Here is a 27,972-nt window from a genome sequence, read left to right on the forward strand (position 1 = left end):
GGCCTCCCCTTTATTCTAAGACTGTGGCCCCTGGTTCTGGGCTCCCCCAACATTGGGAACATTTTTCCTGCATCTAGCTTGTCCAGTCCTTTTATAATTTTATACTTCTCTATAAGATCCCCTCTCATCCTTCTCAACTCCAGTGAATACAAGCCTAGAACAAGACTGATGAATTTATTACTGCAAAAAAAAGACATGACAAATGTGTTAAATCAATTTTTTTGGCCACAGTCTTCATCGCAGAGGACATTGCAAACATCCCAAAGATAACAGATGGGCTAAATTCAAATAACAGGGAGGAACCTCCGAAAACCCCAATCACAAGATATAGAGTATTAGAGAAGCTCACATTGCTAAACATGGACAAATGGCCAGACCTGATGCCTGCAGCCAAAGGGTTTTAAAGGAAGCGGTTCGAGAGATGCTCAAAACTCCGTTCAAAACTCAGTAAATTCCAGGAGTGTGCCAGAAGATTAGATCATGACTAATGTGACTCCCTTGATCAAAAAGCGAGGCAGTGCAGACTTGGAGGGCCTTGTGGCCTGCTCCTGCTCCTATTTTGTGCAGGAAAGAACTGCAGATGCTGGTTTAAATAGAAGGTAGACACAAAATGCTGGAGTAACTCAGCGGGACAGGCATCATCTCTGGAGAGAAGTTAGCTTACACCCCAGCGGAATGAACAGTGACTTCTCTAACTTCAAATAGCCATTGCTTTCCCTCTCTCTCCATCCCCTCTCCCTTCCCAGCTCTCCCACCAGTCTTACTTGTCTCCAATTACATTCTATCTCCCTGCCCACTCACCGACATCAGTCTGAAAAAGGGTCTCGACCCGAAACGTCACCCATTCCTTCTCTCCAGAGATGCTGCCTATCCCGCTGAGTTACTCCAGAATTTTATATTTACCCTGCTCCTATTTTGTTTTGTGTCAGTGGACAAGGTTGCTGAATTGGTGCCTGGGTTAAAAAGGATGGGCCAAGTTCCAATAAACCACTCAGTCTAACATTGGTCGTGGGGGTAACATAAAACATCATTAAGAGAACCTGGGTTAATCAAAGACAGTCAGCGTGCTTTTCTGAAGCAAAGTTCATCTGACCAACAGTAGAGTGTACGAAAATAACTGCAGATGCTGGTACAAATCGAAGGTATTTATTCACAAAATGCTGGAGTAACTCTGCAGGTCAGGCAGCATCTCAGGAGAGAAGGAATGGGTGAAGTTTCGGGTCGAGACCCTTCTTCAGTCTGAAGACAGGTCTCGACCCGAAACGTCATCCATTCCTTCTCTCCTGAGATGCTGCCTGACCTGCTGAGTTACTCCAGAATTTTGTGAATAAATGACCAACAGTAGAGTTCATCAAGGAGATAATTAAGAGCGTTAATGACTGTAGAGTACTTAATGTAATATGAATGGTTTCTAGAAAGCAGTCTGATGAAATCCCATATATCAAATTGATATAAAATGTAAAAGCCCATGGGATCCGAGGGAAGTGGCATTGGATTAAAAACTGGCTGTAAGGTGCTGTCAGCACTGGTGATTGCCATGACCACTCACTGGGGCACTGGTTCCACACTCCCCGTCCACTCACTGGACACACAGTTCCCATGCTCCCTTTAAAGTCACCTAGTTCTGTTGGCCCTTAAAAATTACTGGATTCACTGAAACGTTACTTGACGACATATTTTTTGAAAAAGTGAAGTAACTGTACACCAGAATATGAATAAAATAACATCCAATAATCCTGAAAGTCTGCTGGTCTGGCGCCAGCAAAGTCCTGAGCATGACATTTAACGAAGTCTTGGACAATTGACAGTAAAGCAGAAAGTTCACTGCTCTCAGCGAATATCAGTGGACTGGCTAGCTGTGCAAGGTAATAACAAATGGAGTTCAATCTGCAGAAGTATGAGGTCGAGTCGAGCAAGGGAATGTACAATAGATGATTGGATATTAGGAAATGTGGAGGAAACAGAGAAGTCTTGATACGCATGTCCACAGATCTCCAAACATAGCAAAATAGGTAGATATGAGGCTAAGATGACAGGATACTTGCTTTTATTGGCCAAGGCTTGAAATACCCAAGCAAAGAGGTAGTGCCAAAACTATACAAAACATTAGGTTTATGTACATTTCTAATGACCACACTGCATGAGGGATATGCCAGCACCGGGAAAGATGCAGAGGAGATTTATGATGATGTTGCCCAGGTTGGAGAATTATGATTTTGAGGAGAGATGTTGAGCCTGAGGTTGTTTTCTTTGGATCGAAGGAGACTGAGGGGAGATTTAACTGAGGCACATAAAATTGTAAGAGTAATAGTAATTGATCAAAGTAAATGCGAAAGACTTATTTTCTTCACTTGAGAGGCAAGGAATCAGGCAGCAAACATTATTTAACTGTAGAAAGATTACTGGAGACAACTTCAAATGTATTTCACTCCACAAATGTTAAAGGCCTGAAACTTGACCCCTGAAAACTTAAGGAACGGATGAATATTTGAAGAACCATAAAGCTGCAGAGCTATGAAGCAAGAGTTGGGAAAATAATTGATCTCAAATATATTCTTGGCCAGCATGGACATAAGGTGCCAGAAGGTGCAATCTTCTATGATTCTAAGCACCTGAAAGAACAGTATCAAAAACTATAAATAACTGATATGTTTTTATTTTTCTTCAATTCCTTTTTAGCCCCAGAGTGCTGACATTTTCCAATATGACAACGATAGTTCTGTTAACTGGGGAATGCGAGGTAAGATTAGTTCAATGGCTGCATCATTCCAAAATGTTCAACTATTTCATAAAGGACGCGTGTTGTATTGTACAATCGCTTTTAATCTGCGGAAAAAAACACTGCCATCAAAATGAACACGCGCACCCATTATCAATTGAAAGATACATTTTCTCCTTCCCTTTGCCATTACATAATCAAGAGTTAAAATGGCAAAAGGTAGCTCACAACCATTCCACTTTTCATGAATGTTAAAGGAACATTTGAATATGTTGCACCCATATTTTGATATTGGGAAAGTGCACCAGATTGAAATTGCAAAACATTAAAAGACTGTACAGCATTAACATTGTTGGTGATTATATAATATGTAACATTGCAGTTTTTTAAGCACTTGCATCCAATGTAATTATCACCCTTAATGCCGAAAACTGTATACAGAACAATGATGATTTTTTTAAATGCCCTGGTTATTTCTGTCAGTGCCATTAGCGTTTTATTTACATTCTGTTACAAGTACATTTTCTTCTTTCTTTTGCAGAATACAAGGTGAGAACTGCTGCTGTGGCTTTTGGATTGAAACAACAGTGAGTGAGGGAAACAAATGCTTTGATTCCATCACAATACCTATAAGTAGCAAGTGATATCCTCGACCATAGCTGTAAGCGTGGATTTGCAGTTTTCCAAGAAAAATAAATTAGCTTGTATGATTTTGGTAAACAATCTCATTACTTTCCAATGGCATGCATCACTTTGATCCATTATATGTATTTATATAGTGATTCTTTTACCCTGTAAATCTCTAAAATTGTAATATCCTCAAGCTGGCTGAGTAGAGAATCACATTTTTAAAAATCCACTGAGTACATATCAGGAAGCAAAGGGCGCATTTTTAATTAACTTTACAAACTTTATTCAGAGTGTGAGATAAAAAATTTAATCTGCACATATGATTAGAATGAGAATATACCATAATTGAATGCACAAAAAAACTTAAAAGCACTTACATTTTGAAATGTTCATGAGGGAATTCTGCATTCTTCGAATCAAGTAGTTTGGTATGCACTGATGATGGCTTCAAATTGCCATTAAGCAGTAAAAACAAACTTTAAGATTTGTTTGTATAAATAACTAAAAATCATGTCAAATGATTTCTCTTGATTGCAGTGGAGAATGATGCAAACAATGTGACCTGCAAGGGGGCAGTGAATCACTGGTACCTGAAGAATCTTTGGGCTTTCTGTGCATGTGGTGTAGAAATCCTGAAGTTGTTTTCAATTTCGCAAAATAGTGATGGTGAATGCCAATGATTTTGTGCCCATACAATAAAATCGACATTGTTGAAGCCTGGAATGATGAAACTGGTCATTCATCGGATTGTTTTGCTGGTATAGAATTTGTGTTTATCATGTTCAGTTATTCTTTGTTACAACACACTCTGATTGAACTGATGTCTTGCATTTATCAGAACAAACCCATTATAAAGAAAGGCTTTGTTCTGATAAATGTAAGTTCTGATAAGTGTGCTGTTTGAAATTATGCTAAAAGTATATTATTCAAGGTGAATGTTCTGTCAGCTATCCAAAATAAAGCAGAGTTTTCAAGTTGAGATAACAGTTTTGATGGTCATTGGCTAATTTGGCCCTTGATGCCTGTGCCAAGGTAACTAATTGAACTGGATCTTAGTATCATGGTCTCATTTCTCTGCTCTTTCCCTATGTAATTATATATAATCTCTTCAAATATTAATCAAATCTATGTTGAATATGGTATTATGGTCTCTACCACAATAATGAATAATCGCAACCTATTCCAAGAACATAACATTCTGATATCCAATTTATCTTTGTTTTCTACTCTTGTGAATACTAAATCTTGATACTAATCTCCAAATCAATGGAATCTTTCACAATTTGTCCTTTCAGCCCCTTTGGCATATCTATTTTTAAGATTTTAGCCTCTGGTGTTTCCTACTTCAGTATGCCATAATTATGTAACTTGGCTTTATAATTCACTTTCCAGCTATCATTCCAGTGCATTTGGAACATAGAACAGTAGAGCACAGAACAACCCCTTCGCCCAAGGTGTCTATGCTGAAATTGATGCCTACTTAAACCTTTCCCTTCTTTCTTCATATGTTCTATATCCTTTATTCCCTGCATATTCACTCTTTCTAAAAGTCTCTGAAATGCTACTGTCTTATTTGCTTCTCTGGCAATGTGTTGTGTGTGTAAAAAAAAAAACTTTTTCCGCACATCTCGGCATGGGCACATCGTGGGGCGGCATGATGGTGCAGCGGTATTGCTGCCTTACAGCGCCACAGACCGGCGTTCAATCCTGACCATGGCTGCTGTCTGTACGGAATTTGTACGTTCTCCCCATGACCGAGTGGGTTTTCCCTGGGTGCTCCAGTTTCCTCCCACACTCCAAAGATGTACGGGTTTGTACATTAATTGGCTTCGGTAAAGATTGTAAATTGTCCCTAGTGTGTAGGATAGTGTTAGTGTACAGGGACCGCTGGTTGGTGCAGACCTGGTAGGCCGAAGGGTCTGTATCCGTGCTGTATCTCTAACATTTCAAAAAGCTTCTTTCAACTTTCTCCCTGTGACCTTATAGCTATGCTCTCTAGTATTTGACATTTCTACCCTGGGAAGTGGATCCTGATTGTCTACACAATCTATTACAATTGTATATCCTTCTATCAAATATCTTCAAAGCTTCCGATGCTCCTGACAAAAGTCTACGAAAAGACCGAGTCGGTCCGTCCTCTTCTTATAGCTGATACTCTCTTTTCCAGATAGCATCCTGGTAAACATCTTCTACACTCTCTTCGAAGCCTTCACATCATTCTAGTGATGTGGTGACCAGAATCACACACAATACTCAAATTGAGGTCTAACCAAAGTTTTATAAAGCTGCAACATTCACTTGACTTATACTCAATGCCCCAATCTCTCCTTCAATTTTTCCAAGTCATTTAACATCTGGCCAAAAATCTAATGTGTAGAGTGTATGTACTACTTCTTCAGTGAGCTAATGAATACCTTGTACAGATTCAGCATCATTCTTCGGAATTTAATTTATTAACGGTCCTGTATAAAACTAAAATCCCATTTTCCTTTGTTGTGGCTTCTTTTTCCCCGACCATCTACCTTTCTGTATCCACATCACTAGATCTTTTTTCAGGCATCAGGAAACAATTTCCTATATATATAGGTGCTTGCACAGGACTTCAACTTTACTAGCATTTGCCAGAGGGAACAAGCACGTCTTCATTGTCATGGGACAATATCTATACACACATCCATAAAGCCATGTTAAATTTTTCTGATAATTTGCTCACAGAACAGGCATCATGTGGGAAAGCCTTTTCCTTTACCTGCTCCATCATTCAGAAGCATGCAAAGAAAGCCAGATGCATCCATGTACAAGGAATTGTAGGGGAAGTGGCAGCAATTAGCAGGATGGTTAGATGGGTGGGTCAAGCAAAGGTGGTAAGATGGGAGATGAAGAGGACATCCCTACCAAACAGCACAATCGTGTGGCCAAGCAGACTGAACCATTACAGCGAATGCAGCGCCGGAGACTCAGGTTCGATCCTGACTATGGGCGCCGTCTGTACAGAGTTTGTACGTTCTCCCCGTGACCTGTGTGGGTTTTCTCCGAGATCTTCAGTTTCCTCCCACACTCCAAAGACATACAGGTATGTAGGTTAATTGGCTGGGCAAATGTAAAAATTGTCCCTGGGGTGTGTAGGATAGTGTTAATGTGCGGGGATCGCTGGGCCGCGCAGACTCGGTGGGCCGAAGGGCCTGTTTCCGTGCTGTATCTCTAAATCTAAATCTAAATCTAAAAAATCTAAAGAGGAGCAACCCAAGATGGGTCCTCAGTTCAAAGGTTGGGTCACTTCAGGATATACCGAACGAGGCTCCACAAGTATTGTTAAGATCTGCTTCTTCATGAGAGGCAGATGCGTATATGGAGACCCAGAGGTACCATCCAGACAGGTGTTGTGCATCTTTGGACTACATTGTTGATGTTCAGGTCCTTCACGGGTTAGTGCATTGGTTGTATGGAGGGTTCTGAAGGGCAGTTGCAGTTAATCCCGAACTTTTCCTTGTTTTATTTTTTATTGAAAATTAATCACATTGCTCACTACAAAAGCCTCTATGTCATCCAATCTCTATACAACATTTCTGCTAAAATATCGATGGCCAACACGTGGACACAGTTTGCTTCCTTGTACCACACAATAACATTGAAGAATTACATTGTTTACTTTAGGGATTTATCTGACAGAAACCTAGAGGAACTGCTAATTAACTCCATTTAAATGCTGCTTTATTACACTCTACACTCATGAACCATTCCACTGTTGTCTGCCTTCCAATTTCTCTAGTTCTTGTCGACTTCCAAGCCGAATAGGTTTAAAGTGATTTCATGCAATTGATTGAGTTGTTTACTTTCTAGATTTATCCATTTCATCTGCTAATGGTAACCACCAGAGGTCGACATAAGTTGCCAAAAGATGTTGACAGGACAAGATTAGAGGTATGTGCTGTGGGACATTTGAGGTTCAGTGTTACCTCTGCAGGCATGCTGGTTCTATATACTTGTATTGTAACCAGGTGCACAACCACACAACGGCAAACATACCATATGTTTGAAACGGTTTTACATCAATATATGTGATATTCTGCAAGTGAAGAAAGGAAATCTGCATGCACTTGTGGAATGGTGTCCTTAGCGTCAAGAGTAGAACTAAAACACTATTGTTGGCAGAATTAGATACATAAACCAATTTAAATTATTATTTAATGATTCATGTAAATAACCTCATGGATTACTTACTCATGCAGACTGAAAATATTTCACATTCATCCAATCTGCTTCCACAATACTCACTCCCAGTGTAGCATTTGAACATAATTTCTTAACTTCTTTTGCATCATTTGTTGTATTGGGATAATGTATGTAATGACGTACGTTCCTTACATTCATCCATTTGTGTTCCTTGAATTGCATTCTTCTTTGGAGTTTAGATCTGTGCATTGCATCAATTGGCCATATTCATCGAATGTTTCTGAATATTAAGGGCCTTTATTAAGATTTCTAATTGATGTTGCACATTGCTATGAGCAGTCTGCATTACAATAGACAATAGACAATAGGTGCAGGAGTAGGCCATTCAGCCCTTCGAGCCAGCACCGCCATTCAATGCGATCATGGCTGATCACTCTCAATCAGTACCCCGTTCCTGCCTTCTCCCCATACCCCCTCACTCCGCTATCCTTAAGAGCTCTATCCAGCTCTCTCTTGAAAGCATCCAACGAACTGGCCTCCACTGCCTTCTGAGGCAGAGAATTCCACACCTTCACCACTCTCTGACTGAAAAAGTTCTTCCTCATCTCCGTTCTAAATGGCCTACCCCTTATTCTTAAACTGTGGCCCCTTGTTCTGGACTCCCCCAACATTGGGAACATGTTTCCAGCCTCTAATGTGTCCAATCCCCTAATCATCTTATATGTTTCAATAAGATCCCCCCTCATCCTTCTAAATTCCAGTGTATACAAGCCTAATTGCTCCAGCCTTTCAACATACGACAGTCCCGCCATTCCGGGAATTAACCTAGTGAACCTACGTTGCACGCCCTCAATAGCAAGAATATCCTTCCTCAAATTTGGAGACCAAAACTGCACACAGTACTCCAGGTGCGGTCTCACCAGGGCCCGGTACAACTGTAGAAGGACCTCTTTGCTCCTATACTCAACGTTGGATAAAACAAGCCCACATGGTGTCCAGACTGAGTAGACGCATAATTTTGTCCTGTCTTTTCCAATGCATTGGAATCAATTTTCTTGAACTGATAAATTAGGGATCCAGTTTATATAATAAGCTTTTGAAACTAGCAATTTTGTAGCAAGCTGGTCACCTTTTATAGTCTCCCATTTCATTGGCTAAAACAGAAAGAGTTTCCATGGGATCACTTCTAAGTAATTTAGCATAGAAAGAACTGATGATTTATTACTGATTAAGTGGGTTAGGATTGGATGAAGTATCTACTCCTTAATATTTTTGGTACAGTTTATCCCAATGGCGTTTGCACTGCTTCCTAATGCTTTACATGACATAAGATATATGAGGACAATGCAGACATTACTTTAAACAGTAATAAAACAATGTGTAGACTTTACTACAATTCCCAATAGATTTATGGGTTTTCTTTGTCTTTTTTTCACAGCGTCACTTATCACCAGAAGATTTCTATCGTGTGTTTGGAATGACACTCGCAGAGTTTGATCGACTTGCCTTATGGAAGAGAAATGAAATGAAAAAGCAAGCGAGGCTCTTTTAAGCAAATGTAACCATCCTATTAAAGGAAAAACTACCCGCCCAAGTATACGAGCATTTAATCACACAATCTGTTATTAGTGTTTTCACATCATATAATGGTAAGAAAGCTACAAGTATCTATGGATGTTCTGCAAATGTCTGTCAGCTGTGGGCTCATATATCCATTATTTTATGCATCTTTTGTGATATAATTCACTAATCATCTGGTTTTGAGAGTAGGATTGCAGTGGCCCCAGTGGGATTTTTTTTAAAAATAAAGTAGGATTTTTTTCTCATTTATCTTTTGTTTGATTTCCTTCTCTTCCTCAGATGAGAGTTTTAATTTGCATTGTCTATGAATTATTTTATTTTGGAGCATTTAAGTTACCATACATTTAGAATTACTGAATGACAACACTCTACAGTAGAGAGAACTGCCGACAAAATGTATTGCTGACGGAGCTCTTGTGCACATTGTCTTAAATGGAAGCCATGATGGTGACACAGATAAGCACATCTGTAAATGATGACATTTTCTTTAATGATTCTTAACATTTTTTGTTAGCTGATATAGAGCCCCATAATTGTTTGTTCATTGATAATCGCTGCATTTTGTTCAATAAATAAATCATGCAAATTTGGCTTAGACTGATTTGTTCAGTTCAGTTTAATTTATTATCACGTGTACCAAGGTACAGTGAAAAGCTTTTGCTCCACGCTAACCAGTCAGTGGAAAGACGATACATGCTTACAATCGAGCCATTTACAGTATGTAGATGCATGATAAAGGAATAACGTTTAGTGCAAGATAAAGCCAGTAAAAGACCAATGAAAGATAGTCCAAGGGTCACCAATGAGGTAGATAGTAGTTGAGGACTGCTCTGTAGGTAGGATGATTCAGGTGCCTGATAACAGCTGGGAATAAACTGTCCCCTGAATCTGGAGGTACATGTTTTCACATGCACCTTTTACTTCAAACAAGATGTGTGTGAACTTAAAGTTAACTCATTCTAGCGACTGGGAGGAGAGGTTCCCAGCCGGATCAAAAGTGGAGAATTGCTAAACTGCTTGAAATTTGAATCAGGGCTCAGCTCTTTATTTTTCCCGAGCAGATTTTATTCTGTTAATGTGGTAGGTGCATTGGTCCCAGGTTCATGTCAAAGAAAGATGTCTGGGCAGGTCTCTGTAATTCCAAAAATGGACCTCTGTAAAGCCAATGCGAAACTTTCACTCACTTTGTCCTGGAATGCATTGTGGTGTAAATTATAAGGCCTTTTTCTAAAGTCAGGACTGCATAATAGAATTTGGAAATGATTCATTTCATTTTTGAGCTGTCAAAACATCATGTAGATTTAAAAAAATAGCTTCTTCAGCTCAAAAGAATTATAGAAAGCAAAAAAACGAATCTTAACACATAGCTGAGCAAAATGTGGAACTAAAACCTTTTCTATTTACTTGCCATTGATTTAATTACTAAACTGGTCATAAAAATATTTGTTTAGAATGCAATGTGCATAAAACTCGAATCAATCAACTTAACATGACAGCATGTTTGCAAAATTCAATTGTTTAAGTGGAAGATGTATTTTTGTTGTTTTTACTTTAATCGGCGATTCATTTATTGATCAACTTAAATGGAGAATGGCTAAATTCTCCAATTTAAATGGAGCATTTGTGGCAAAAATTATTCGGCACAATGTGACAGGTAATAAGTAGTTACAAAATTAATGGTACCAACGGGCAGCAGTAGAAGAATATTCTGCTATGTTTTCATAACAAATGCAACAAAAGAATTAAAATCTTATTTAACTTAGGAGCTCAATAACAGATTTTTAAATGAGTCAGTCAAAAAGATGAATACAGGGAGAACGCTAAAGAAATGCAGAGAAAGGAAAAGATATTAATGAAGTACAAAACAACTGTAATATTTTAATCAAACTGGTACTTTGAATTGGTCAGATATCTTATATATTTAGGGTATGAGTTCAAGGTTAGCCCTTACTAAAGAAGATGAAAGACCATAGTATTAGAGGGAAGATGCTAGCATGAATATCAGGTTGGCTGAATGGCAGAAGGCAAAGAGTGGGAATAAATGGGGCTTTTCCTGGTTGCCTGCCAGCGACTAGTGGTGTTCCGTTGGGGTCTGCATTGGGGTAAATACTCTTCACATTGTATATCAATGATTTGGATGAGGGAATTGAAGTCTTTGTGGCCAAGTTTGTAATGAAGATAGATGGAGGGCAGGTGGCGTGGAGAAAGCAGGGACTCTGCAGATGGACTTAGACTTGATGGGAGAGTGGGCAGAGAAGTGGCAGATGGAATGCAGTGTAGCAAAGTGTGGGTCGTGCACTTTGGTAGTAGGAATAAAGGCGTAGACTATTTTCTAAATGGGGAGAGGATTCCGAAATTAGAGGTGCAAAGGAACTTGAGAATGCTAGTGCAAGATTCCCAAAATGTTCATTTGCAAGTTGAATCGGTAGTCAGGAAGTCAAATGCAATGTTAGCATTTAATTTGAGAGGCCTAGTGGGTGTAGGATAGTGTTAATGTACGGGGATCGCTGGGCGGCACGGACTTGGAGGGCCGAAAAGGCCTGTTTCCGGCTGTATATATATGATATGATATGATATGATATGACTAGAATATTTTTTAAAAGGGATGTAATGCTAAAGCTTTATAAAGCACTGGTCGGACCACATTTGGAGTATCTTGAGCAGTTTTGGGCCCCCGATCTGAAGAGGAATGTGCTGGCATTGGAAAGGGTCCAGAGGAGTTTACAAGAATGATCCCGGGATGATTGGGTAAATGTGTGATAAGCGTTTGATGGCACTGGTGGGTTTGGTGTTCTGAAGTTCTCTTGTGTGTCTGTCCTCCACCACATTCTGTCTATTAATGCATAGGGTCATGTTCAGTTGAATGATCATACATTAAGGAAAAAAATAGTTTTTGTTGCCCCTTACTTTGCCTTGTCTTATGGACACTGGGAATTGAGGTCATGTTAAGTTTATTTTAAAAGTTCTTTTTAAATGGTGCAATTACAGACTCCATCTCATGTCTGGTAATAATAGCTCTCGAAAATCTTGAGGCCATGGTGGGGCAAATTTTCTCGGATGTCCATCAGCCACAGCTGAGGAAGAGTGACAGTTACCATGATCAGAGAAACAAGAATATGTTGAGGAACATGGGTCACATTAGGACACAACAGTGGCGCAGTGGTAGAGTTCCTGCATCACATCGCCAGAGACCCAGGTTCAATTCTGACTACGGGTGCTGTCTAAACGGAGTTTGTACATTGTCCTTGTGGCCGTGTGGATTTTATCCAGGTGCTACGATTTCCTCCAACACTCCAAAGACATACGGGTTTGTAGGTTAATTGGCATCGGTAAAATTATCCCCAGTGTGTAGGATAGTGTTCGTGTGTGGGGGATTGCGGGTCGGCCAAGACTCGGTGGGCCGAAGAGCCTGTTTCCACGCTGCATCTCTAAAGTTTCCAGTTATGTGAAAAACATTCCATCTGAAGGCAGCAAAGACAATTTCACTGACTAAAGACTTGTTTGGAAGTGGCAATTAAGTAGGATTTGAGACACGGTTCGATGCAGCAAATGATGTATTGCAGCTTAACTTGACCGGGCATATGAGGAAAAAGCAGAATCAACAGCTGAAGGTCTAGGAGGAGCACAGAAAGGAGCAAAGAGGTCCTTCTACAGTTGTACCGGGCCCTGGTGAGACCGCACCTGGAGTACTGTGTGCAGTTTTGGTCTCCAAATTTGAGGAAGAATATTCTTGCTATGGAGGGCGTGCAGCGTAGGTTCACTAGGTTAATTCCCGGAATGGCGGGACTGTCGTATGTTGAAAGGCTGGAGCAATTGGGCTTGTATACACTGGAATTTAGAAGGATGAGGGGGGATCTTATTGAAACATATAAGACAATTAGGGGATTGGACACATTAGAGGCAGGAAACATGTTCCCAATGTTGGGGGAGTCCAGAACAAGGGGCCACAGTTTAAGAATAAGGGGTAGGCCATTTAGAACGGAGATGAGGAAGAACTTTTTCAGTCAGAGAGTGGTGAAGGTGTGGAATTCTCTGCCTCAGAAGGCAGTGGAGGCCAGTTCGTTGGATGCTTTCAAGAGAGAGCTGGATAGAGCTCTTAAGGATAGCGGAGTGAGGGGGTATGGGGAGAAGGCAGGAACGGGGTACTGATTGAGAGTGATCAGCCATGATCGCATTGAATGGCGGTGCTGGCTCGAAGGGCTGAATGGCCTACTCCTGCACCTATTGTCTATTGTCTATTGTCTAATGCCTTTCGGGAATTGAACAGAATGGCTTCAACCTTGCCAATGACAAAATAACGTGAAGTGCTCAATACCCTAGACCAACTCCTTTTTAATACAATACAGTACTGCCAAAAAATCAGCAACAGAATGAATAGACATTCATCTCAGGTTCCAGAATGTAGCTGGCTCAGAATGGGTGCATCATTTACCAGCATACCATTAGTCACTGAGTTTGAAAAATTACAGTGTCTGAGACATGTTGATTCAAAGGACATTATTAGCTAGGTGCAAAAAATTTCAAAACAATCCTCATGATACCATCATTGGGAAAGGTGGTTATTTGGCTACTAAAATTAAATCCACTGAACAACATCAACTGTCTGTACCATGTAATCCAGCAGAACCTGTTCATTATTGTTATGCTGCGTGGCAATTTTCACCATTATTCCCTGGGATAAGAAATTTAATCTCCTTTCAGATGAAATGAAAGCATGCCCTCGAAAGAATGCTGACCATTAGTATCAGGAATCCATAAACCTGGTGTTATTTGTATAGATGACATAATGGGGTGGATTTTTTTCCATGGTGTAATTGAGTGCTTGATGGATGAGCTCAACATCGAGATGCAGACGCGACATGTTGATTCTATAATGATGATATTATGTCTTTTGAATCAACATTTTCTTAATCAGGCTTCTTTACCATTGAGTGACCAGAGCAAGATGAGCAAGACAGGAACACTCATTGAGGGGGCAGGAAATCCAATCAAATCTCCATACAACTGATCCAGAAATATACAATTAGGGGGTGGATAGGATCAACTCCAGGCCGCAAGATGTTGAAGGCTCGCTCTCTTCCCTCTTAGAAATCAGCACTATAGATTACTTGACAGCATTTCTAGATTGCCTTCAGTAGTTCCTCCAGGAACAACTGTTTAGCTGCCACTATGTCCTGTGAACAATGAATGGACGGTGTACAGATATACTTCAACCCTGGTTTCCCACAGCTAATTTGATAGATTTTTAATCTATCAAATTTATCAAATATCTAATCAAATATCTATCTAATATCTAATTTGATCTATCAAATATATCTAATTTGATCTATCAAATATCTACTTTGATAGTACATGCAATGATGCTCCTTTCAACTGTTTACTCAGAATAATCGGATGCCCGCTCCCCAATCATTCACTCAGCACAACAGCAATGGCAAACCTATATCTGCTAACAATCAGACAAGGATAGACTGATTTATTTTTTTCTAGAGTTATTACTGGTATTTCATTTGCAGGACGCAAACATGGATTTGAAAAGTTAATAGGGTGACGGTAGGTAGGAAAGGAAGCTTGGTGCAAGCCCCTGGGTCTGGCCTTTTACAGTTCCTTTGGGAATAGCTGATTGGATCTCCAATAGATGTCAGTAGTCAATGTTGATCTTGGCCATCTTTCAATCTTTGCTGCCAGTCCTCTCCTCCTTTCTTTCCTGGCTGCCAAGGTTAAGCTGAGACCTGGTCTCAGAATACAACAGACTGTCATAAAATTGTAAATCTTCTCTGGGCTGCAGACAAGGTAATAAGCTCCAGAAATGTTGATGACATACCAACTTGATTACAATTATTGATATTGCTGTTCATAGCAAACTCTGCAACCGCAGCCAGGCTCTCAACATGAGTCATGAACGCTCTCTGAAGAAGCCTACTCTTGCTACCTGTGTGCAAAGCTTTAACCTTACAGCACTTTTTGAAATTAAAACACCACAGAGGACTGGCATAAGATAAATGAGTCATCACTGCCACCAGCATACTAAGTTCAGAATTGCAGGAAGCACTGCCTGGAGTTTTTAATGTGAAGGGAGTGGAAATTATTTTTATTTCGAAAAATTCCAAGTCATAAAGCAGTTAAGCCATACTGAACTCTGGGCGTGCAGCGTAGGTTCACTAGGTTAATTCCCGGAATGGCGGGACTGTCGTATGTTGAAAGGCTGGAGCAATTAGGCTTGTATACACTGGAATTTAGAAGGATGAGGGGGGATCTTATTGAAACATGTAAGATAATTAGGGGATTGGACACATTAGAGGCAGGAAACATGTTCCCAATGTTGGGGGAGTCCAGAACAAGGGGTAGGCCATTTAGAACGGAGATGAGGAAGAACTTTTTCAGTCAGAGAGTGGTGAAGGTGTGGAATTCTCTGCCTCAGAAGGCAGTGGAGGCCAGTTCGTTGGATGCTTTCAAGAGAGAGCTGGATAGAGCTCTTAAGGATAGCGGAGTGAGGGGGTATGGGGAGAAGGCAGGAACGGGGTACTAATTGAGAGTGATCAGCCATGATCGCATTGAATGGCGGTGCTGGCTCGAAGGGATGAATGGCCTACTCCTGCATCTATTGTCTATTGTCTATTGTCTATTGAAACCTGCTGTACTTGTGGCACAATGCCATTTTGTCATAAATAAACCTGTCCACAGAGAGCCCAGTCCTCCTACTGTGGAGAGTCATGATGATCTTCCAGAAAAGGCCTGTTTCCGGCTGTATATATATGATATGATATGATGATGATGATATGACTGTAGAGGAATGGCTGGTATCATCTCCAGAAAGCCTTGGCTATCTGAATAATACACCCATAAACAGTAACCATAATCATATACAAATGTAAGTGGAATTGTACAATATGATGTGATAACGGTATTGATCATTATATTTTCCATTTTCAATATTTTTGGGGAAATCTTATTTTTTTAGTAAATCTAAAAAATGATATGAAAGCCATATTGGCAGAATTAACAATATTTCAAAGGCAGAAAGTAACTTGGTGTTGCTGACATTTACTGGTACCATGAATTTAAAATCAACCAAATAACATTGAAAATATTTCCTTAACACATTATAGATAAGAGGCACTAGATTATGGACATGAAAAAGTTCCTAGCTTGCTTGTGCAGTACAATCGGAAAATCAGCTGTATAGATTGACCATAATATAAATTGTTCCCTATTTTTGGAGAATTAAGCTTATGAAAATACCTTCCATGCAAAACCTTCAGATCTTTTCACAAACTGTTCTCTGTCCATGTGACTGAGAGCTGTTCATCTTGTAAACAGTGCATAGTGTGTGAAAACCTCAGGAGGGGTTTTGAAACTTGCATCTCAGTATTTGAAACTTGCTGCACCATCTACAGTCTGTGGACACATACAGAGTGGAATAGTTTGACCCTGATTATCCGGGCAGCAGGAAAATGGGGAGCCATTCCGACATTCAGTGGATCGAGTGGTCCAACATCAGAAGCAACATAGCACGTCAAATGTGGCTCCACATAATGTCTCGACCTGCAGATTAAGACTTTAGCACTATATGTGTACGTCAACCCCTACACAAAGTCTGCAATCCCAGCAATCTTGGTGTCAACTCCACTGGTCACAGACCTCCAGCCTAAATATTGTACAATGCTGAGTACGACCAAGTCATTATTAATCCATGCATTTTAATCTTCTGGATGAGCCTACAATGGGGGACATAGGAGCCATTTGTGTTGGTGCTAAATGCTTTAGCCTATAATATTATTTTGTCTAGATATATCTTGCTGTATTATTTTGGATACTTGGGGGTTGTCATTAGATGAATACATATACGGGCATAACAGACTGGGAGGAGCCAGAACTAGGCGGTATATCTGGAGCCACAGGGTCTTGGAGGAGTTAGGCACAGGAAGCTTGGTGAGATACAATTCTTACCAGGCCTGCAAGGAGAGCTGTGGGCAGATGGGGTGAACAGAGCAGCCAGCTATGACTTGAATGCAAAATAAGTACAGCCTGGTATGTTCATCTTCTTGTTTGTACAACTACTTCAATAAACATCTAATTTAACTGAAACGTCTTGAAGATCTCTCTGTTGGGGCAGTAATCTAACTAAGGCGGCAACAGAATCACCTAATGCTTTCAGCATTAACTATGGATTAACAAAATCAGTTTGTATCTAATTACCTGCACTGAAAAAAAGCATCTTCAAATGATTTTGTTTGGCGATGCCCTCCATGCCTAAGCAGATTGTCAACATGCAACATCATGACCCAACCCAAGAAGAAAGACTGATGAGTGACAAACAATTTTGGGGCGGCACATTGGCACAGCAGGAGAGTTGCTGCCTTACAGCACCAGAGACCTAGGTTCGATCCTGACTACAGTTGCTGTCTGCATGGAGTTTGTATGTTCTCTCTGTGACCGCATGGGTTTCCTCCGGGTGCTCTGGATTCCTCCCACATTCCAGAGATGAGCAGGTTTGTAGGTTTATTGACTTCTGTAAATTGTCCCGAGTGTGTAAAATAGAACTAATGTACAGGTGATCGCTGGTCGATGTGATGGACCAAAGGGCCTGTTTCCAGGCTGTATTTCTAAAACTATAAATGAAATTTGGCCAACACCATGCTATTTTACTGAGACAAGGGACATTTCTTACGTGGGAACTAAATATTTGAGATGATACATGACCAGGAAGAGACCTCTTCCCTGAGCAAAGGCCACTGAAAAAAAATATTGCCATGAATAGATTGGAGGCTGTGCAAGATTTCTTCTACAAAACTAATTTAAAATTATTTTGAATGATTGTGGAATGCAAAACAGAGCTGACAAGAAAACCTTGTTTCCTTTTGTCAATTTAATGTAGTTTATTTTTCAATAAAAACATATTGGAAACTGACATTTTTGTAAAGCTTCAAACGTATCCACACTTGCATCAAAAGAAAAAAAAGAACACACCTGTTCCACCCACAAAGTAAGTAATGATGGAAAATCACGGACACAAAATCATGGTATCTGCGCAACAATCAGTAGAACTATGCCTGATATGCAAGGACTAGTCTAGTTTAGTTTAGTTTAGAGATACAGCACGGAAACAGGCCCTTCGGCCAACCGGGTCTGAACCGCCCAATAATCACCGCACATTAACACTATCCTACACACACTAGGGACAATTTACATTTATACCAAGCCAATTAACTTAAAACCTGTACGTCTTTGGAGTGTGAGAGGAAACCGAAGATCTCGGAGAAAACCCATGCGGTCACGGGGAGAACGTACAAACTCCATACAGACAGCACCCGTTGTCGGGATCAAACCCGAGTCTCCGACACTGCAAGTGCTGTAAGGCAGCAACTCTACCGTTGCGCCACCGTGATGCCCTTGATAGAGACTATCTTATAGTTCTTGCATATGCTCTCCATAGGACTCATGACAATTTTAAACTTATTCATTTAAGGATGTTGGCTTTGTATTTTGAACCAGTATTTAATTGTCCATCCCTTAATTGCACAAGAAGGTGGGATGAGTTGCCTTGGTGAACAACTGAAGTCCTTGAGGAGTGGGTAAACGCACAGTGCTGATAGGGAGATAGTGCCAGGATTTTGAGCCATCAACAGTAAAGGAATAGTGATATGTTTCTAAGTCAGGGCGGTGTGTGGCTTGGAGAAGAACTTCCAGGTGATGGTGTTCTCATGCTTTTGCTGCCTTTGTCCTTCTAGTTGGTAAAAGTCATGGGTTTAGAAGGTGCTGTTGAATGAGTCTTGGTGAGTGCATCCTGTAGATGGTACAAAGTGCTGCTACTATTTGGCAGTGGTGAGTTGAGTGAATGGTTATGGATGGGATGACTAACAAGGTGACTGCTAAGTCCTATATGGTGTTGAGCTTCTTTCGTGTTGTTGAAGCAGCAGTAGTCCTGACTTACAGACCAACACTGAAGCACAAGCACCAACAAATGTATAATACCGCAGTGATCTGAGGATGCCGAAGGTCTACCTTCAGGACTGCCTTGAGTTGGTGAACTGCAACGTGTTCAAGGTCACATCATCCAGCCTCAATGATTATGCCTCAGTCATCACCAGTTTCATCAAGAAATGTATTGAAGGTCATGATCAGATAAAGACAGTTAGGATCTATCCTAACCAAAAACATTAGATGAACAGGAACAGGAACATTCACTCTCTGATAATGTCCAGATCCAAGGTTTTCAAGAGGAAAGATCTTGCAAAGTACAAGGCCAAGTATAATCTCCACAAGGCCACCATGGATGCCAAAAGAGAATTCCAAAACAAGCGTGTGTCTCAATTCAATCAAGTGGGTACCACATAACCATCAGTGCCGGATTAACCTAGTAGCAAAAGTGGCATTTGCTATAGGCCCCGCATTTTCGAGGGCCCCGCACTAAATGCATGCAAGCTGGTGAAATCAGCGTTCCACTGGGGGGCGCTGTGTTGCACGCGCCGCTCCCCAACCACCGCTGTTTGAATGTGTTGGCGGGGCGGTGCGGACCAATGGTCCCCACCTAACCGCTAACCCCGAGACACAGACACAGAGGGCCAGAGACCAGCATCGGCACCGGCATCGGCATGGCACCAAGACGGAGACAGAGACAGAGACAGGCAGTGAGACAGAGACAGGCAGCGGCACACAGGTGAGAGACCGGGGTAGACTGTGGGGTGGGGGGAGCACCGTTAATTGGTGCTTTGACAAGGTGTGGGTTGGGCCTGGTTTGGGGCAGAAACTGGTGTGAGGGTCAGTGTCGCCGGGTGTGGGGAGTGAGTGTGGGGGTGAGGGTCAGTGTTGCGGGGTGTGTGTGAGGGGGTGGGGGTCAGTGTTGCTGGGGTGTGAGGTGGTTGCCGGGTGTGTGTGGGGGTGGGGGTCATTGTTGCCGGGTGTGTGTGGGGGTGGGGGTCAGTGTTGCCGGGGTGTGAGGTGGGTGCGGGGTGTGTTTGGGGGTGAGGGTCAATTTTGCCGGGTCGGATGGGGTGGGTCACGTGGCCACTGGCTGGGTGAGGTCACGTGGGACGGGGGGGCGGTGACATCATCTTGTCCCGTATTTGGGAGTGAGGAAGTTGGCAACCCTCGCTACAGGCCCCGCACTAGCTTAATCCGGCCCTGGTAACCATGGCAGGGCCTGAACACTCACCAAAGGTGAAAATGAGAGACCTTCTTTGGCAAAGATGCAGCTCTATGAGATGGGCCTTTTAGCCTGTTTTGAGCAGACAAACAAAAGTTCCACCTGAGTGCAACCTCCTATGCCCTGCTGGCTCTGTCCTATACATATTGGTGGCAGAAATCTGATCTGCATTCATGAGGGTAATTTCGCGGAAAACGGCCGGCCCGGATGGAGTCCCTAGACGGGGTTGTGGAAACATGTGCCAATCCACAATCTACAATTTTCACTGATGTCTTCACCCTCTTCACTTCAACAGTCTGCAATTGCCCATCTGCTTCATCCCAAAGAAATATAAAATGCTCTTTCTCAATGTTCACCACCCAGTAGTTCTAACATCAACCATAATGAAGTGTTTTGAAGGAATGGTAATGGCCCAAGTTTGTGTCGGTCTTCCAAACAATCTGGACCATTTGCAATATGCATACAGGAAAAATAGATCTGTGGAGAACACCGTCACTCTTGCACTACATTCTGCCCTGGGTCACCTTGACCATAAGAACGCCTATGTCAGGATTCTATTCATTGAATGCAGCTCGGCCTTTGACACTATACGACAGAATAAGTTCATCCCTAAGTTCATAGACCTTGGTCTTGGTGCCTCCATCTACAACTGGTTTCTGGGCTTGCTGACTGCCAGACCTCAGTCGGTTAGAAATGGTCATAACATTTCCTCTACCATGACCCTCAACACTGTTGCCCTCAGAGCTGTGTCATTCCCTTGCTCCATTCCCTGTAGTCCCATGACTGTGTGGCCAAGAACATTGCTAACACAATATTTAAGTTTGCCAATGGTACCACTGTTGTCACCAGATCTACAACAACAATGAGACAAATGAGACAACAATTAAGCGTGCAGGTACAGCAGGCAGTGAAGAAAACTAATGGCATGGCCTTCATAATGAGAGGATTTGAGTATCGGAACAAAGAGGTCCTTCTGCAGTTGTATAGGGCCCTGGTGAGACCACATCTGGAGTATTGTGTGCAGTTTTGGTCTCCTAATTTGAGGAAGGACATCCTTGCTATTGAGGCAGTGCAGCGTAGGTACACGAGGTTAATCCCTGGGATGGCGGGACTGTCATATGAGGAAAGATTGAAAAGACTGGGCTTGTATTCACTGGAGTTTAGAAGGATGAGAGGGGATCTTATAGAGACGTATAAAATTATAAAAGGACTGGACAAGCTAGATGCAGGAAAAATGTCCCAATGTTGGGGGAGTCCAGCACCAGGGGCCACAGTCTAAGAATAAAGGGGAGGCCATTTAAAACTGAGTTGAGAAAAAACCTTTTCACCCAGCGAGTTGTGAATTTTGGGAATTCTCTGCCACAGAAGGCAATGGAGGCCAATTCACTGGATGAATTTAAAAGAGAGTTAGATAGAGCTCTAGGGGCTAGTGGAATTAAGGGATATGGGGAGAAGGCAGGCACAGGTTACTGATTGTAGATGATCAGCCATGATCACAATGAATGGCGGTGCTGGCTCGAAGGGCAAAATGGCCTCCTCCTACGCCTATTTTCTATGTTTCTATTTTTCTATGTAAATACAGGAAAGAAATTGAGAAACATGTATCATGGTGTCAGGATAACAACCTAGACCTTGACGTTAGCAAGACAAAAAAGTAGTTTGTTGTTGATCTAAGGAAGCAAGGGAGCAAACACAACCCTCTCCTCGTCAATACAGGTGCTGTGTAGATGGTCAACAGCTTCAAGTTTCAGTTTAGTTTATTATCACATGTACCGAGGTACAGTGAAAAGCTTTTTATTTTGCATCCAGATCTCCAGCAACTTAAACTGATCAGATTACGAAAGTGCTAATGTACAGCAGGCAGTGAAGAAAACTAATGGCATGGCCTTCATAATGAGAGGATTTGAGTATCGGAACAAAGAGGTCCTTCTGCAGTTGTATAGGGCCCTGGTGAGACCACATCTGGAGTATTCACATCTGGAGTACCACATCTGGAGTACATGTACTGAACTTTATACAAAAATGAATTTCACTCTACCTTGGTCCATGTGGCAAAAAAAGACCATTGCCATTACCATTATCAGTTCAATTTATGTGCAATGGGAATCCCCTGGATATTAATAAGAGCAACGGTAATGCCATTGAATGTCAGGGGTAATAATTTGATTTTTTTCTTTGTCTGCCACTTTTGTGGTGCACCTGGTGCTTGCTACCCATCAACGCAGGCCCGGATATTGTTTACGTCTTGCTTCATTTGGATGTGGTCTGCTTCATTATCTGCGTAGACTGCAACAATGCCGAACATTGTGCAATCATCAACAAACATCCCTGCTCCTGACTTTTTGATTAAAAGTCATTGATGAAGCAGCTGAAGATGGTTGGGCCTGGGTCACTACCCTGAGCAATGCCTTCGGAGATGTCCTGACACAGGAGCCTATGCATCTCCAATACATTTTTTACACATTTAAGAATCTCTAAACTGATGTATTTTCTGCAATGCTTACTGACGATAAGAGGCATTTGTATTTTAGAAGTCAATGCATTCCTCACGTTTGGTTATCTGAATTGCATCAACTTTAAATTGATTTCTTGACATTCTATGTTGTTATTTTTCTTTGTGTTGAATTGAGACTTTTTTTTAAAAGGCCATCACTGAAACAACAACAAAAATCACCAAATCCATCTGAAAACATAGCTTTTTTTGGCGTTTTACACAAATAATATTGTTGGCAATAAATTCAGTAAAATATGTAGGCTTTCCACTTAAAGCTTTTTAAATGAGGCAATTATATGAAGACCATTGTGCTTTTTTGTAGACACGCAAAAAGGTTGACAGTGATGTGACAGGTTAGTCGAGGGGAGAGTAACCCAGTGGTGTCATTTATTGTTATCCTTTAAACTTTATATAAATTGTAGGATAAATATCAGAAAAAAAATTGCAACTGAGCTGTGGACAAGTCAAATAAAGTAATAGTTTTTTAAAAAATTAATGACAGTAATTTGCAATAATCATTGAGTGAATCCTTGGTGAATCCTTCTCCACGGAAATTGGCTTAAACTGCATACACATCCTATGCTTGATCAAAATCATTTTATATCTGCTAATTATGGATTGCGGCTCTCTAGTTGGGAATCAGCTGCTGCCTTTCCTCAGCATTAACCATCCTTCTTCAGATGCCCCTTCGGGGGAGTACTCAACTTCTCCCACCCAGACTCTGGAAGCCAAGAAACAAAGCACCTGCACAGCCGTATCCAACACCTGGGACATCCTCGTGCTCTCAATGGCAGGGGAAACCGACTCCTCGAAATCTTTGCAGACAGTCCACCTCATCCAAGTGTTTCTCCAGTTCACTAACACTGCAGTAAGTTCATATGTACAGATCCCATCATAATCTTCCTCTGCAGCTATATTTTTAAAGGCAAAGATAGATAGATTTTTGATAAGTAAGGGTGACAGGGGTTATGAGAAGGCAGGAGAATGGGGTTAAGAGGGAGAGATAGGCCAGCCATGATTGAATGGCAGAGTAGACTTGATAGGCTGAATGGCCTAATTCAGCTTCTATCACTAATGACCTTATGATCTCCACCGCTCCTCTGGCTCGCCACTGTGGGCCACAAGTCCCGATCAAACAGTTTCATTGCATGAAGCAGTGAACGGTCCAACAACATTCACTGTTCAGTCCTCCCCAAAAATTACAATAAATTCCGAATTGCATAAACTACAATTTCTGCAAAAATCATAAATTTAGTTAGGGTCTGGGCTATTAATAATGTTGTTGCAATTTAATAGAGACACTCAATGTTGATCCATTTGCTTGCATTTTTTTTTTAAACAAAAAGTCATAAATTTATCAAACAATGATAATAAATGAAGGGTGAATACACCTCCAAAGTGATTTAACAACAAAACCTGACAAATTATAAATCTTAATCATGAACAGGAGTTGTCGGTAACTGTCTGTGTTCTTGGTAGAGGGCGCTAGGACCCTGAGCGGGTGTTCCCTCCGACTGTGGCACTTGGGAGACCAAAGGAACCTGAGGATGCTCACTGTCCTGGAGTCTGAGCTAGCGGGTGTCCCGACAGGACAGGATCAGAGTTGTTCTTTGCCATGTCCTTGTAGCTCTGCCGACTCCGAGCTCTCTCTCTCTTTCTCTCTCATTCGTGATCCCTCACCAGCCATGGAAAAAAGCAGTGGTGAGTTCAACTTTTTCAATACTCCTGTGTTTTGAAGCAGTTGTAAACATGTAATTTCATTCAAAGCACATGTGCGGCAGCTTGTAAATCACGGCTGTGATTCCGTTTAGTGATCTTTAAATCAGAAGTTGCACTGATTTCGTGAAATAGAAGCCATCCTCTTGTACAGTTCTCCAAATAACTAAACTTTGCGCACCTGGTAGATTTGAGTGTGGGGGAAATGTTTACCCTTAGCTGGCGGGTTTGCTGTTTTTTCCTTATTAATGCCATTACCGTTCTTATTGCACCTTCGAAAATTCACCGTGGAAATCGATTTGATTCCAGACGCCGACACTCTGCAACCCTGAGGGTTTTTTTCCACCTTCTTTCTCTGGTTCTCTCATTCCATACTTTAATGTTTGCTGTAAAGCAATTGTTTCCAAAACAGTTGCACCCTTTCTGGCCTTTAGGAAGCTGTTCGTTTGTCTCTTTTCCTGATTCTTGCAATGTCGAATAGAAATAACACGGAAAGCCCATTAAATGGCCAGAAAATGCATTTGTTGCTTTAAATGACAATTTTTATACAAGTTTATTTATTTGCAGAGAAACACTGCACTGCGTGCCTCCCATGTGCTACGGCGTTTGATTAGTTTACGAAACAAAAGAGCTCTCTCCCTGAACGTTGTCAGGAAACATCAGCAATAAAGTCATTCGGGGTCGGTCTGTTGAACTGACACACTGAGATCTCATTACAGTGACAAATACTTAAACCCAGATTGCAAGCACTCGTGGGATATGACTGCGGTCGTGGTGCTGTTGATGATGAACCGACCCCGGTGGCCGCTAGCTGTGTGCAGTGAGTGGACTCATCTCCCAGTTACTACTGACCTGACCGACCCATTCCCAGGTGCGCCACAGCACAACTCCGGCCAACTGGATCCGTTCCCATTTGCAGGGTGTTGCTCACCCACCCAGCTGTTCATGTTCAGCGTTACCGTGGAATGAGGCATGGTCGCATTCTCATGAAATTAAATCGTACCGTTTTTTGTGGGGGGTTTTCTATCTGTAAATGCTTTAACTAGCCAAATAAAAAAAATCCTCAGTAGAATTTCAGAGAACAAATCTGACAATCGTGGTGATGTTTTGTGTTAATTCATTGCGACGAGGCCAGCATTTATTGCCCATCCCAAATTGCTCATGAACTCAACCTCCCTGTACACCATTAAAGAGTGCACTTTGTTACAGGGTTTAAAGTCACATATATGGAACAGACCTTTCTGCCCATATTATTGTTGTTGAACATGACGCCAAATTGAGCTAATCTCATCTGCCTGCATATAATCCCTATCCCTCCATATCCGTGTGTCATTCTAAAGGCTCTTTAAACTATTGTTTCTGCCTTCACCACTACACCTGGCACCATGTTTCAGGCACCCAGCAGTCCCCGTGTAAAAATAAACTTGCCCTTTAAACTGCACCTCTTAGCTTAAAGCTGTGCTCGCTACTCTTTGACATTTCCACCCTGGGAAAAAGATTCTGACTATCTACCCCATCTAAGCCTCTCATAACTTTTTATACTTCTGCCAGGTCCCAACTCAATCTCTGACACTCCAGAGAAAAGAATCTAAGTTTGTCCAATTTCCTCTTCTAGCTAATATCCCTAATCCAGGCGGCATACTATTAAACCTGTTCTATGCTCTCTCCAAATCCTCCACACCCTGTAATGGGACAACAATACTCCAAATGAGGCAAATCCTATAAAGCTGCAACAATTTCTTGATTCTTATAGTCAAGGCTCCAAACAAAGAAAGTAAGCACACCGTACTCTCTCTTTCTTTACCATCCTATCTAGTTGCACTACTACTTTCAGAGAGCTGTGGACTTGGACCCCAAGATCCCTCTGTACATCTATGCTGTTAGTGGTCTTGCCATTAACTGTACACTCTCCCCTTGCACTTAACCTCCCAAAGTGCAACATTTCACACTTGCTCAGATTAAATTCCACCTGCCCTTTCTCTGGCCTTTTCCGTAGCTAATCTATATCCTGCTGAACCTTTGCCTACCTCGCTGTCTGCAACTCCACTGATTTTTGTGACTCCTGCAAACCAAGCATTCTGCATTTATATCTATGTGTAGGAAGGAACTGCAGATGCTGGTTTACACCAAAGATAGACACAAAATGCTGGAGTAACTCAGCAGGACAAGCAGCGTCTCTGGAGAGAAGGAATGGGAGATGTGTCAGGTTGAGTCCGAGTGTCAGGGGAGAGGGAATCTATAGATATGGATGGGGTAAGGTGTGAAAACAACAGATTAAAGTAGACGATGATAAGGAAACGTAGAATGGTTCATTGTTAGCTGATGGGAAGGTGACAAGGAGGCATACAATCAGTAAAATTAATCAGAAGGACAGTGAAACTAGTTGGAGAAGTAGGGTGGAGGAGGGACGGAGAGAGATGGAAAGCAAGGGTTACTTAAAGTTAGAGAAATTTATATTCATACCACTGGGTTGTAAGCTGCCCACGTGAAAAATTCTGACAGCGGAGGAGGCCCAGGACAGAAATGTCAGTGTGGGAATAGGAGAGGGAGTCAAAGTGTTTAGCAACTGGGAGATCACATAGGACTAGGTAGACTGAGTGCAAGTGTTCAGTTAAATGCTCACTGAGCCTGCATTTGCTCTCGCTGATATACTGGAGTCCACACCTGCAACAACGTACAGTAGATGAGGTTGGAGGAGGTGCAAGTGAACCTCTGCCTCACCTGAAAGGACTGTTGGGGTCCTTGGATGGAGTCGACCGAGGAGATATAGGGACAGGCGTTGCATCTCTGTGGTTATTGGGGAAAGTATCTGGGGAGGGGGTGGTTTGGGTGGGTAGGGATGGGTTATCTGGGGAGTTGTGGAGGGAACGGTCTCTGCGGCAGGCGAAAAGGGGTGGAGATGGGAAGATGTGGCTCGTGGTGGTATCCCGTTAGAGGTGGCGAAAATGTCGGAGGATTATGTGCTGTATGCAACGGCTGATGGGGTGAAAGGTGAGGACTAGGGGGACTGTCCCTGTTGCGACTGGGGGGAGGGGGAGCAAGAGAAAAGTGGAGATCACACTGAATTAGTTGTGTTAAATTAGGTCGGGAATTACATCTGGCAAGAATAAATCCTACAATGCCTTCTGTTGAAACTTAGCATCAGCTAGCAAAGCACAATGAATGATGGGGAATTTGGCCAAGGAAAATTTGTAATTCATCATTGTGTTGAATCTCCATTGTGCTGGAGTTAAGCCCCCCCTTTGAAATTTGCTCTTGCTTCTACTCACCTAACAGTCAAACTTTGTTTTTGGTGCAGGGAAAAGCAAAAATGCAAACCTCTAGTTTAAATCAAGAAATAAAAGTGTTGATAATTTAGCCTTGAAAGAAGGCGCATAAAAGTGGGCCCTGTAAAAAGATAATAGATTGGGATAGAACATATTAATTTACAGCAAACAACAAACTCCTGGAAGAACCCAGTAGGTCAGGCAGTATCTGTGGAGGAGAATGGACAGATGATTTGTCAGGTAAGCA

General features: G+C 41.8%; 2 protein-coding genes across 6 annotated transcripts in view; both read left to right on the forward strand.

Moving 5' to 3' along the window:
- ablim3 (actin binding LIM protein family, member 3) overlaps positions 1 to 9,689 on the forward strand; it is a 212,176-nt gene extending 202,487 nt beyond the window's left edge. For 4 of the 5 annotated variants that reach the window (XR_013548085.1, XR_013548088.1, XR_013548087.1 and 1 more), the window contains 4 exons: positions 2,680 to 2,740; positions 3,261 to 3,306; positions 7,190 to 7,270; positions 8,961 to 9,689. Coding sequence is in view for 1 of the 5 variants with exons in the window: in XM_078411587.1 (XP_078267713.1) it covers positions 2,680 to 2,740; positions 3,261 to 3,268; positions 7,190 to 7,270; positions 8,961 to 9,074 (264 nt within the window). In the remaining 4 variants the exon portion in view is untranslated. The remainder of the gene's footprint in view (positions 1 to 2,679; positions 2,741 to 3,260; positions 3,307 to 7,189; positions 7,271 to 8,960) is intronic. The other variant, XM_078411587.1, reaches the window with a different exon arrangement.
- A 14,635-nt stretch (positions 9,690 to 24,324) lies between these two features.
- afap1l1a (actin filament associated protein 1-like 1a) overlaps positions 24,325 to 27,972 on the forward strand; it is a 154,869-nt gene continuing 151,221 nt past the window's right edge. Inside the window, exon 1 of the mRNA XM_078411118.1 lies at positions 24,325 to 24,444. Within this exon, the coding sequence (XP_078267244.1) occupies positions 24,429 to 24,444 (16 nt within the window). The 5' untranslated portion in view covers positions 24,325 to 24,428. The remainder of the gene's footprint in view (positions 24,445 to 27,972) is intronic.

This window comes from Rhinoraja longicauda, chromosome 14 (genome assembly GCF_053455715.1).
Source record: "Rhinoraja longicauda isolate Sanriku21f chromosome 14, sRhiLon1.1, whole genome shotgun sequence".
Classification (NCBI taxonomy): domain Eukaryota; kingdom Metazoa; phylum Chordata; class Chondrichthyes; order Rajiformes; family Arhynchobatidae; genus Rhinoraja; species Rhinoraja longicauda.